Below are 13,111 nucleotides of genomic sequence, written 5' to 3'. Positions count from 1 at the left end.
CACATATACTTGAGTCAGAAACCAGGTTTCCCTAAGCCAAAAATGTTTATTACACACTGTGTTTTGCTGTTCTTAGCAAAGTGTGTGTGTGATTATGTGTGTTTAATATGTAATATGTAATATTATTGCTAATGTTTATATATCAGAAGATACTGCAGCCAAAAAAAATATGGATTCGTGACTGGATGAGGAGATCTGGTCATCTGGTCATCAACTGGAATTGAACACCCACTACGTTCACAGCATGTGCTAATTCCCATATATTTACATCTGTTTCATACCAGGCTAAATTTACTCATATGCATTTTCCACGGACTCTTACACACTTAAATTTTTTACCTTTCGTCTATTTTATGAACTTCAAAGGACAAGGAGGTTGTATTTTGAAGATTCTCCTTGTTGTACTGTCTTTACTGCTCTTCCTTTATAAAAATGAATGAATATAAATTATGTAGAGTAATGCATGTGTGACTATCTTTCTCAATGAAGCTATGCAATTGTGCACTAAATATTTAATGCTCAAAAGTAACAGCAATTAGATATCCTCAAATAGTAAGTTACAAAAACTTGCATTTTACCATCTTTAGTCTTTCTCTTTTGTTAAATAATCAACTCTGGACTTCAACTACTTTTTACTCTAGAAAGAACATGAACGACACAGTGTTTTCAAAATCCTCCTTTCTCCTTGAATTCTAGTTTGCTTTACGGGGAAACACAGCTTACCACTACAAGTCCTATTGTCAGCGTTGAGAGAGTAGTGGGCAGGGCATCCACAAACAAAACCTCCAACTGGCACAGCTAAGCAGAGGTGGGAGCAGTGCCCATTGCTGGAAGCACACTCGTTCCACCCTGCCTGCCGAGAGGAGTGAAAGACGAGGATGTCCATCACATAATCCAAATGGCCCTGAATGATGGTGCGGTTTTGGCCACTGGTTTTGTTGGCACGTTCAATGCTGCGTCGGCTCCAGTCCGTCCAGTAGATGTAATCTTGGTACTGAGTTAAGCCAAAAGGATGAGGCAAGTCATCTGCTATAACTTCACGGTTAAGTCCTATTTTCAGAAAGGCAGCAGACAGGAGAGAAGCAGAGGTATGAAACGTGAGAGTGTAAGTCTTATTGGTCAAAAAAAAAAGGACTGTAACATATAAAATATAACATCTGTAAGCAATTTATTTTTTTTTAATATTTTTTTAAAAGATGTTATTTATTTATTTGACAGAGATCACAAGTAGGCAGAGAGGCAGGCAGAGAGAGAGGAAGGGAAGCAGGCTCCCTGCTGTGAGCAGAGAGCCCAATGCGGGGCTTGATCCCAGAACCCTGAGATCACGACCTGAGCCAAAGGCAGAGGCTTTAACCCACTGAGCCACCCAGGCACCCTGACATTTGTAAGCAATTTAAAATAGGATTTTATTTATCTCAATTTATTTAAAAGCAATTTTAAAACCAGACTGGTCCACTGAAATCAATCCATCTGCAGTCTGACCCCATGCCTCAAACTTATATTCTTGCTATAAATCAATGAGTTTGTTTAAACTCCTACAAATGGTCTGTTTTGACTGCAGTCTTATTTTCTCTCCATAGTGGTCTATAAGTTGAACTTTTCTTCTTCCTTCAATAAAAAGATGGAAATGAATATACTGTATTTTACTAGTACAAAAAGTCACTTCAGGAATATCTAAGGAGTTATATATTCCATTACAAGCCCAACAATAATGAAATTTCCACAAAATAAAGAGATGTGAACCCAAGTACCTGGCCCACTATTAATAATAATAAACAGGATACAATGCCAGAGAGAGGAAGAATCTAGACATTCATATGAAGTTCTATTAATAGTACCTAACCAATGGTAAAAAGCAGCCACAGATTTCTGCATAGGAAGAATAACATACGATCTGTCTGAATAAAAAGAAGTAAAGCTTACCGAGCATATTTGAAGATTCTATTAAGTTGGTGTCCAAGTCTGTCCAATAAAGCCTCCTTTTAGCATAATCAATAGTTAGGCCATTTGCCCGGCCCACATTTGGAACTAATGTAGTACGTTCACTTCCATCCATGGCAGCTCGGTCTATCTTAGGTTTTCCACCCCATTCAGTCCAATACATAAATCTAAATCCAAAACAATAGATATTTAACAGTTCACTTTTGGTTATTTGGGAGAAAGGGCCATATTTGCACACAGTAACTAAATAAGGAAAATACGCATTCAATCAAAGAATTTGATAAAACAAAATCATGGTTACAATTTTTTCAATTATTTTGGCAACCTCAACTAAATATTTTTTCTCATATCCTAAAAAGGAAGTGAGTCAGCTTTCTTTTAGTCTTTCCAATGAATTTGTTCCATCCAAAACCCAGAAACTGAAAATAAACCAATGATTTCCTTACTGCAGCTTTTGCATCTATAAAACTAATATTCAAGAAGATACCAATAAATTAAAGCTCTGGTCTCAGAATCTGATTCACTTCTAAATAAAATATTTTTATCTCTTTTTATATATTTCTGAACAGAAGTAATTTGAGTTTTAAATTTTTAGACTTGTTTTTCGACTTGCATAATCAACTCTCCCCAAAAACAAGTTGCAGTAGTACACCGGAGGTAAAAATTAATAGTCTTTAAATGAAATTAAAAAGCAAAGTTTGAAATGTATTTGGTCACGCAGTACAAAGGAACATACTATAGATGTAAGAGCAATGAGTGACCTTCTATTGCGTCAGGTGGGCAGTGACACTACTACTATAATCCCTGTGAAATTTTAGAACATTCTCTTGCTTTTATTTTATTTTGTCAAGTTTTTCACATTGACCTTACAATAGCCCCCACAGTATAGACTTTTTACAGATGTAAAGAGGCTAAAGCAATAAAAGAAATGTGAATGATCTAATTTCTTCAACTCAGTCACGTGGCAGAGCGAGAACTAGAATCTAATGCTTAGCTAAATGCTTTTTCAAGTAAACTGGTAAGGTGCTAGTTCTGAGACATTCTGAACACTGGGACTAGGAAAGCACATGCCAACTCTCAGCAAATACCTGAAGACACACATTCACTTCTCAGCCTGTCAGCTGATGGCTGACTTGATAGCAACGCATGAACATGCCTTTCTGAAAATTAAAGTTAGTCCTGGGCTTTGTTTGTATTTGCACTTGTCAGCTGACAGGCACATGCACACAAGAAGGAAGGCGGAACAACTGAGAGAGAAATGTCATGGTTGCCAGCAGCCACGTAAACTAGAAGTCCTTAGTCCCAGCTATTAAATCTATCTGTCTGGTAACTAATGCTTAGAGTAAAGATCCCCATAATCCAATCACAACATGTCAGCACACACAACTACTTTGCTATGGCCTTCTAACCAGATGGTAATGAGCTAATAACACGATTAATGTTATTTCAAGGAAACTACGCTTGTATGTTCACATTGTTAACTTCTGCTTTTAAAAGTGGAATTACTGGGATGCCTGGGTGGCCCAGTCAGTAAAACGTCTACCTCAAGCTCAGGTCATGATCCCAGGGTCCTGGGATCGAGTCCTACATCAGACTCCTTGCTCAGCAGGGAGTCTGCTGCTCTCCCTGCCTGCCGCTCCCCCTGCTTGTGTGCGTTCACGTGCACATGCTCTCTCGGACAAATAAATAAAATCTTTAAAATAAATAAAATACATAAATGTGGAATTATTCTTCAAATTCCAGATTTCTTAGCTGTTGGCTTTTTTAAACTTGCTAAATCACTTAAGAGGATCACCTATCCTTGAAAAATATATCATATTGTAAATAAAAAACTTACCATTAATTGAAAAGTTTACTATTTAATATCAAAGTTCTCTAAGCTTATAACAGTGATCAAACTAATTGACCATTTTGAATTAATGACTATTCTAAAATGGAGCTTTTTAAAATGCAACTATTTCTTAGTATATGGCCTTATTTCAGTGGGTTTTGGAATCTGGTTTAACTTGAGAGAGGGGGTAAGCGAATGCAAAGTTGATACCTTCAAAAAGGTTGTTTATTAGCATGTAAGTATGATTGGTAATATTTAAATACTAATCCATTTCACTACTCTTTCTCTACCTAATGTTAATAATGACAAGTGCAAAATCTAGTGAGTAATTTATTCTAAATCAGTGAAATCTCAACTAATGGATCTTAAAGATTTTATTTATTTGAGAGAGAGAGAGAAAGCGAGTGCAAGTACAAGCAGTGGGAAAGGGAGAGAGTGAATCTCAAGCAGACTCCATTCTGAACGCAGAGCCAAAACCGGGGCTCTGTGTTCAATCTAAAGACCCTGAGATTACAACCTGAGCCAAAATCAAGAGCTGGATGTTACCTGACTCAGCCACCCAGGCACCCCTTAACTAAAGGGTTTTAAAATAAAGCCAGCCCGTGGTTTAGTTATTAGATTCCTAATCAGCATTACTTAAGACATCAAAAATACAATCCATAGTTGAGCTATGTGCAACATAGTTGCAAAGAATGCATACATAAAATCTGTTTACCCTTCAGCAGGGTCCAATGCAAGAGCTCTGGGGCTATCTAAGTCTTTCCACACCAAAACCTGTCGGTGCTGCCCATCCAACTTTGACACTTCAATTCGATTTGTTCCTGTGTCTGCCCAGTACAAGTTCTTCCCAAGCCAGTCTACTGCCATGCCTTCTGGATAATCTAAGCCGAATTCTACCACGTGTTCCAGTGCACTGCCATTCATAAAGGCTCTGCTGATGGTCTGCAAAAATAAGATTAACAACAAAGTCACATGGCTTAAGTACAAAACACCATCCAGAAAGAATGTTTGTTTTGGTTTTTGTTGGGTGGGAGGATCCAGAAGAGCCAGAGGCATAGTTTCTTAATATAATTCACATATTTTACAAGAACAGAAAAAACCTGATGTCAACCTCTAACAAATGCAACTGTGACCTCAAGTTTTACTATCAAGCCAGGGAGAAAATTTTATAATTCTTAAGGATCAAAAATTTATTCTAGTAAGACAGCAGAATGACTTTGCTTTTAAAATCTATTAGTAATCAAGTAAAAAGATAAGACCAGAATGTTGTAGACTCATAACTGGTAGTCAGCTTCCTGAGGGTTCTTGAGAGTATGTCATGTCATTGTGTCCATCTGAAAAAATCTCAGCAATCTTATATAAGATGTATTAACCATTATCACATTATTATCACATTATTACCACTGTAATTCTGAATCCCCCCCCAAACTCAAAAGCATAATTCAAGTTATTAATAATAGCTGCTACTTCTCGACAAGCACTACCTTAAGTACTTTGTATACATATTTTTCTCATTTAACCCTCAAAATGGCCCTGCGAGATAGGCATTATCTCTATTTTCAAGATGAGGAAACGTAGAAGGCCATACAATACAAGCCAAATGTATTTATTTACTTCATTCATTCACTCAATTAATAGATTTTACTGAATTCCATTAGATTTCAACTCTGGCTCCAATACCCCATGATTTTTGCATATTAGACAAATTTTATATAAGTTATCTGAAATAAGCCCAGGACTATCTAGAAGAAGCAAAAGCTATTCTCCAGATTTTCTGGTCAGGAGCTCTTCCTTCTTACTGACTAAGTATGCTTTTCAATACTTATTTTAGGAAAAAGAAAATAAAGGTATATATATATATATTAACTCATAATTGGAGTTTTCTACCTGAGACAGACTACCAAATTTTATTTAAAATAAATTAAGAGTCAAGCTTCTATCAGCCATTTATATAACTGCTTACTCTTTATCTGTAGAAAATGTCACTCATTATCCTCAAATGGAACAAAACAGAGGAAGTCAAGCAAAGCATCTTATATTAAAAAAAAAAAAAAAAGACAATTAAAACTGAATGGACCTTGGCCTTGACTTCTTTTAAAAAGTTAAGGGCTTTGGTTGCATTCTGCCTACTAAGCAATGAGAGAGAGGGATCATAGCACGAAGACTCAGACATTTTAAAGCTCTTCCTCCTTGTCTTCAGTTTTAACATTCCAATTCTTTTGACTAACCTTGAGTGATATATCTGTCCAGTAAATGCGGTTGTCTGTTACATCAAAATCCAAAGCAGAAGCTTCTTTGACACCAGTAAGAGGAATAGCCACATTATTATTGTTAGTTTCCAAAGAAATTCGCCTGATATCTGCCCTCCGTGAAAACAAAAGGAAAGCCTCTGGGACAATGCAGGTCTTCATGTCACTGATGAGTTCAAAGCCAATGGGGCAGGCACAGCGGAGGCCCTGAGGCCTATAGAGGCAAAGATGGCTACATCCCCCATTTTCCTCAGCGCAGGGGTTGGAACCTAAAAGATGTATTAATTATAAAGGGGCACAGAAGGACAAATACATTGACACAATCAACATATTTTCATTTGAAAATGACTGGGCATGTGGATCACAAAGACATGATTTATATCTGCTCCCAAATATACTTTCAATTCTAATCTCATAAATAAACACTATGAAGATTAACAGGGAATAAAAGGCCAGTGCAGTTGCACAGGCTTGTAGTCCCACCTACTAAGGAGGCTGAGGCAGGAGGAACACTTGACCCCAGGAGTTGGGCTGTAGTGCATGCACTATGCTAGTCTGCTGTCCACATTAAGTTAGCATCAATATGGTGACCTCCTAGGAGCAGGGTCCCACCACACAGCTTAAGGACTGGTGCACTGGCCCAAGTCAGAAATGGGCTTATGTACTATATTTTGAGTACTAAGTCTACATTTAAAAGGCCTATTCCTGCTTAAAAAAGAACAGATGATTTCTATATTCCAAAAAACATCAACAATTTACAGTGCTGCTTAACTCTGTATTTTTCTCATTCCTGGTTTTCATTTCTGAGAGAATTTTGGAATTACTTACCAATGATTCGATGAACATTTGTGGCCTTTAGGCCCATGAGGTCAGGAAGCTGGTCGATGATGATTTCCCTCTCTGCACTTCGTTTGTGTACTCTTTCAATGCTACGCCTCTGCCAGTCAGTCCAGTAAACATAGTCACCCAACAAGGTAAACCCAAATATGTGAGGAATTTTGTCTTCTACTAGTACTCTTCTCCCAGTGCCATCAGTATTCATAACCTTCAAATTTAAGTTTAAAGACAAGAACTAAAGATGTGTACTTATTCTTAAAATGTATACAAAAATAACAAATCCAACTGCTTGCTGTATCAACACTGAAAAGTGTCATCTTGGTCATTCCTATTACAATGCCTTCTTTCACAAAAGGACAACATGCTAATTTAATAAGAATGATTTCAAATACTCAGTGTAAGCTCATATTTTATCTCTATTTCTCCAATCTCTTATTATCCTTCCTTCTACAAATTCTGACAATATTAGCTTAGTATGTATCTCTTCCATTAAGTAACTATGTAAAAATTAAAAATAAAATACAATTACCTTAAATTTGCTTGTACATTTGTTTTTATAATGTACCTTTGTATACATTATTTTATTACATATTTTGTTCTATAACATCTTATTTTTCCTGAGAGTTTTATCTTTTTACTCTGCAGGAAACTCAAATTCATATAAGATCACACAGCTTGGAAACATAGTATATTTTTTAGGACTCCTTCCGCTTACTATACTGCTGTTTTTGATCACTGTTTTTTGTTTAAAGTTTTTTTGAAAGTCCACAGATAAAAGGGCTCTCAATACATCTCTCAGTCTCCTCAGATTATAACTGTAATGCATCCGGAATTTATAAATCTCTGGAACTAAGTTTCAAGTAACTAGCATGTACCTACTCTTTCCAACTACCCTAGGTAGCAATATTATTAAATTCATTCTGACACTCTCATTATAAAGGTCAACAATTTCCCTAAAAGTGGCAAAGGCATCTTTTCTGTCCCTGACATTCTAGCTCCATGTACTAATCTTTGGTTCTAAAAGATGGAGCAAGTCTTCTAAAGCATCAACTAGCTAGTCCCCAGCTGAGACCACTTCTACCATTAAAGTGGCCTGTGTGCCAGGCAAACTAGCTTTTAGAAATGTTATTCTGGTACTAAAAACAAGTACATGCAAGAAATTTCTGCATCCCCCTCCTAAAAATAGTATCCCAATCTTTTACGCAAGTATGAATTTTTTTTTCCATAAAATCAGTAGGAAATAATCCCTGTAAGTCAATACCGTGACTGCCTAAATGGAATGACAACCAGATGTTATCTTTATCTCTCCTCTTTAAAATTTTAAAATTCTTGCTGACCTTCCAAGAAGAGCCCAACCTTGGAAACAAAGTACTTAAAAACTGAGTGAGCAAAATTGTGCTATATCCTTATATTTTCACTTGTATGTATAAATAAATATTTCAGTTATACCTGATAGAAGAGATTATATTAAATGAATGTTTATCTGTTCATATCAAATACAAGAGGACTTCTATTAAGCCAGCTGTATAAATCTGTATTTAAACAGAATGTTTTCTATAAGAAAAAATATAGTTTAAAAGAATTAATAAACACTAATCCAATTCCTACATTAAATACTGTTTAAAATTAATAATTTCTCCTTGAGACATGAGTCTAGATTTTTTACATTCATATTTTCTTGCAACAGATCATTCGTGGACATACTTTATGTCTATGTTATATCTTAAAATTACTTTGGTATTTAAAAGCAGAAAAGACTAAGCAAAGAAAAAGGGTCAATAATGTGTTTACATATCTACCTAAAATATAACTTCTAAAATAGCAGGAAACTAATTCATCCACTTATGTGTCCACCACTTCTATTATTAGTCTGGCAAAGAACTCATAAATATTTGTTAAATAATTTTTTAAAAGGAGATAACTTCCTAAGACACTCAGGAAACCTTCCTGAAAATGAAAATTTATGTAAATTCTTATCCTTAGATCCTACAGCTTAGCCATTTGAATGAATGAAAGGTATTCTTGCCCAAATTGTAAATCCATGTAAAAATTTTAAATCCATACTACTCTTTATTTTTGGAGAATGAATACATTCCTGATCCCTCCTAAAAGCAGAGCTCCAAGAAAGAATTTCTGGCCACACCGTATTACTGTCTGGAAACTATGATCAGAGTGAAAATCTTTCCTTTATTAGACATACAATAGAAATGCCTTTATTTTAGGTAGGGAAATTTTTTTAAAAAACTCTATTTTTATCTGCATCCTAATACAGAGATTATTTCTTGACCTCCAGCATCTTCCTCTAAGCCCCTTATAAGAACTTCCTCTCAGTACTATTTCCTTCCTTCCCAGATTCCCTCTCCACAGGATCCTTTTTTTCTGCCTTTATCACAACACAATTTCCACCAACTTAGAAAGACACGATTTAAAAGTTGAATGATTGTGTTTTTACTGCCATATTCTTTGAATGTGATCTGTAACAGCTGCCTCCACCTCTTACCACTCATTCCCTTAACTCTACAACTGACTTCGAATCTATGACTCAGATGAAATAAATCTACTAGAAATGGTCAATGACTCCTTCCTTGCTTTTCTCAGTTCTTGTACTCTTTTACTTTTTTTTTTAAACATTTGATACGCTTAACCCCCACTGAAACTATACATCAGATTTTCAAGGCACCATGTGATCTTATCTCTTTTCCTATAGCCATCATGGCTTTTTATCTCTTCGTTTTACTAGTTCCCCTTCCTTTTTCAAACCTGGTTGGATACTTTCCAAGGCTTCCTGAATTCTTCTTTGCAAATCATCTTTCAAAGCCTATCAAATCTTATAGCTTCTACTATTATCTTATGTTAAAAAAAAATAAGAAATATGTTAAGTTCTAATCTAAGTTTCAGTTATCTTCAACTGCATCTCCTGGAAGATGTACATCTACCTCATCTAAAATGTCATATACTTAACAGGGAACTTCTGTTCTCTGTTAAACAGAGTTCATCATCCCATCAGAGAGTGTCTAACACATAGTACTAAATATCATGCACTGTAACACTCTAAATACTAATTTCTTATAAGCTTATGATATATTAAAACATGTCTGACTTGATTTTATTCCTAGTTTCAGTATTATCTTTAACAATTATTCTGCATTATCTTACATTTAACAAATTAATACTAATTTTGCTGTACTATGCCCAAATACTGGCCTTTCTTTTAAAATTTACTTGCGGATCTAAAGGCTACACTAAATGCCTAATACTGAACCTCTTTTAAAGACAGAATTTAAACTTTTCCTCCAGAAACATTATAGGGTCAACCAACTCTTTCTCCTTTCAGTTGTTTTAGCCTGCCATGTTTCTATTTGTTCATTTTGATAAACGAACAACTTAAAAGATGGCAGCTTTAGTATGATCCGGATAATGGGCAAAGAATGAAACCAAAACTCACAGTAAGAAAAATAACAAAAGCACAATTCCCAAAGATCCTTTTAGCTTACACAATTAAGCATCTTCTATTTAGCAGTTACTCTCTATGCTCCCACTCTCTACAAATCTCCAATCATTAGCAAACATTAGTTTGCTAGTTTTGGCACAACTAGATAGACTGAGATTTCAAATATAAGCTCTATCATTCACTAGGTACCGCTAGGCAATTCCTCACAAGTAAAACAGGAAAAGAACTTAAATCACTGAATTATTTAAGATTAAAGAGAATAGTATTAAATATATAGCATAGTACTGGATATGTAGATGCTCAGCAAATGTTAGTTCTTGCCCTTTAAGATTATTTTAATAAAATGCTTTAGTCCCTTGAGGTAAATATAGCTATGTTGTTTTTTTTTTTTAAAGATTTTATTTATTTGACAGAGATCACAAGTAGGCAGAGAGGCAGGCAGAGAGAGAGAAAGAGAGAGAAGGAAGCAGGCTCTCCACCGAGCAGACAGCCCAATGTGGGACTCGATCCCAGGACCCTGAGATCATGACCTGAGCCGAAGGCAGAGGCTTAACCACTGAGACACCCAGGCGCCCCAAATATAGCTATGTTTAAATAGCTGTAATGGATTTATTAAAATACAGTACTTCAAAATAAAAGCTGATACAGTAATATAAAAGAATATGTGGAAATAAAAGACCAAAACAACCACATACCGTTAAACTGAAGAATAAAAACAATATAGACCCTTTCTATGTCCTGGAAACCAGTGGAGAACTGTAGGCATGCAGCCTTATTCCCATTTCCAGCCCCCAAATGGATTGTTCGCTTATCTACTTAGACATATGTTGACTAAAACAGTAAGCCAAAATGAACAAACAATTTGGTAATTAGAATACATATACTTTTGCTGCTCTACCAGATCCTCACTCCACTCCCCCAGCCCCAAATCAAACACTGACAAACATATCTAATGAATGCGAATCACCATGAAAGATATCATGCTGAATGCTCAAAAGTTAATTAAAAGGGCCTCTTCTAGCAAAGGTATTACAATTTAGTTGAGGTGATAAACTATATTTACATTAAAATCATACACATATACACCTCTCTGGCCTGTAGCTTATCAGGAAAAAGTATACAAAATAGTAGGAGCTTGAATCCATCTTGAAGAATTAGAAGAATTTTGACAAAGAGAAAGAGAAAAGGATTTTCCAGAACATAAAAGAAATAACACATGTTAAGACACAGTCAAAGATGCCTTGTGTGACTGACTTTGAAAGAAATGCACTGAGGCAGAAAAAACATTAAAGGGACTCAAAGGAGACAACATTAGGCAGATACCATCCTACGGCAGGTATGAAATTCCAGGATCAGAACTAGAGAAAACATGATACTTCTGAGAGCACTTAAAGGAGGGTGATATGACAAAATTCTATTTCAGGAAGACCTCATTTACCTCTGTCACTGTGTTCTGATTGTGCTAAAAATAAACATTTTCAGTACATAATTATGGTTAATAAAATATTTTCATTTATTGTGGGGTGGTAATGGAGGTCCAAAATCTCTTATCCGAAAGTCTTAAGGCTAGCCTTATTTCTGAATACGGATTTTTTGTGGTATTTACAAAGGTGAACACAATGCACATAGCACATCACCTCTGCCTGGGTCCAGGGTAGCACTTAGTTGCCAAATGTGAATATTTTGTGCAGCAAAACATATACATATTCCCGCAAAATTGGATAAATGAAGACTCCAGATAGCCTTACGTTGCTTCAGGTCAGGTTTTCCACCAAATAAATTAGCAGAAATAACTTAGTTTTGAGAGCTAGAAATGCTTTGGTCTAGGCCCTTGTCAGAACTGGTGTACGGATCAGGGCTAATGCTGCTCTAAGTGCAAGCCAGGGTCTCAGGAAGAAGAAAAATGAGCAAAGGACATATTAAAAAGTTTTTAGAAACATCTGTTGAGCAATAAATGGTAATAAAGGCCTTACAAAGATCTTCAGATTAGCACAGTGGCCAGGAACTCAAATATAGTTCCCTAAAAGCCACTACTAAGGATTTTGTAGCTTTACCTGCTACAGCACTAGTCCCTTTTAACTAATCATTCTTTCACTTTAAAAGCAAAAACCAGAAGTTTTCCCCCCAACATAGAAAGGGGTATGGTGGGAGGGAATAAATAAAGTGCACATTAAAGCTGTATCTATCACATCTACTTCCAATTAAACAATGTAATTAAGATGAGCTAAAGATTTTTTAATGTAATTTTATAAGCAGCACACTGTTTGCCTTAATTTCCTATCTTCCTGTTGTCTGCCGTAGCTTTTACAGCAGGGTCAAGTCTAGAACAGTGCTGCCCAAGAGAAATATTTAAGCCGCAAATGTGAGTAACGTGTCTAATTTTAAATTTTGTAGTAGCCAGATTTTAAAAAGTAAAAAGGAACAGCTAAAATTAATTTTTTACTGTACATACTGTTTTTTATCTAATCCAACATATCCAAAATATTTTTATTTCAACATGTAATCAATACTTAAAAATATATTGAGACTCTTATGTTTCTTTCATACAAGACCTTCTTCATATATGTATTTTGCACTTCAAGCCCCTCTAGTTAGAGTAGCCACTTTCTGAGTACTCCACAGATGTATGTGGCCACTGGCTACCAAAAGGGACTGTGCAGTATTAGAATTTCATGGTGGTGACTACACAGTGTACAACAAAATTAATGTACTCCTTTTTTAGATATCCATAAGAGATCTCAAGAGGACATCTCTGTCCTCTCTCACACCTGCCTGTGACGAGGCTTCCATATACCCTTCAGG

At 35.7% G+C, this 13,111-nt stretch overlaps 1 protein-coding gene across 2 annotated transcripts in view; it reads right to left on the bottom strand.

The window, feature by feature from the left end:
• LRP6 (LDL receptor related protein 6) overlaps positions 1 to 13,111 on the bottom strand; it is a 169,520-nt gene that overhangs the window by 51,994 nt on the left and 104,415 nt on the right. For both annotated transcript variants that reach the window (XM_045073353.1, XM_045073354.1), the window contains exons 8-12: positions 6,850 to 7,066; positions 6,001 to 6,290; positions 4,488 to 4,714; positions 1,924 to 2,108; positions 724 to 1,050 (exon numbers count right to left, since the gene is read on the bottom strand). In XM_045073353.1, coding sequence (XP_044929288.1) covers positions 724 to 1,050; positions 1,924 to 2,108; positions 4,488 to 4,714; positions 6,001 to 6,290; positions 6,850 to 7,066 — 1,246 coding nt within the window. The remainder of the gene's footprint in view (positions 1 to 723; positions 1,051 to 1,923; positions 2,109 to 4,487; positions 4,715 to 6,000; positions 6,291 to 6,849; positions 7,067 to 13,111) is intronic.

Source organism: Mustela putorius, unplaced genomic scaffold, assembly GCF_011764305.1.
Source record: "Mustela putorius furo isolate JIRA1106 unplaced genomic scaffold, ASM1176430v1.1 tig00537227_pilon_pilon_pilon, whole genome shotgun sequence".
NCBI lineage: Eukaryota > Metazoa > Chordata > Mammalia > Carnivora > Mustelidae > Mustela > Mustela putorius.
The sequence above is the reverse complement of the archived record's forward strand: the minus strand, read 5'-3'. Positions and strand labels throughout refer to the sequence as shown.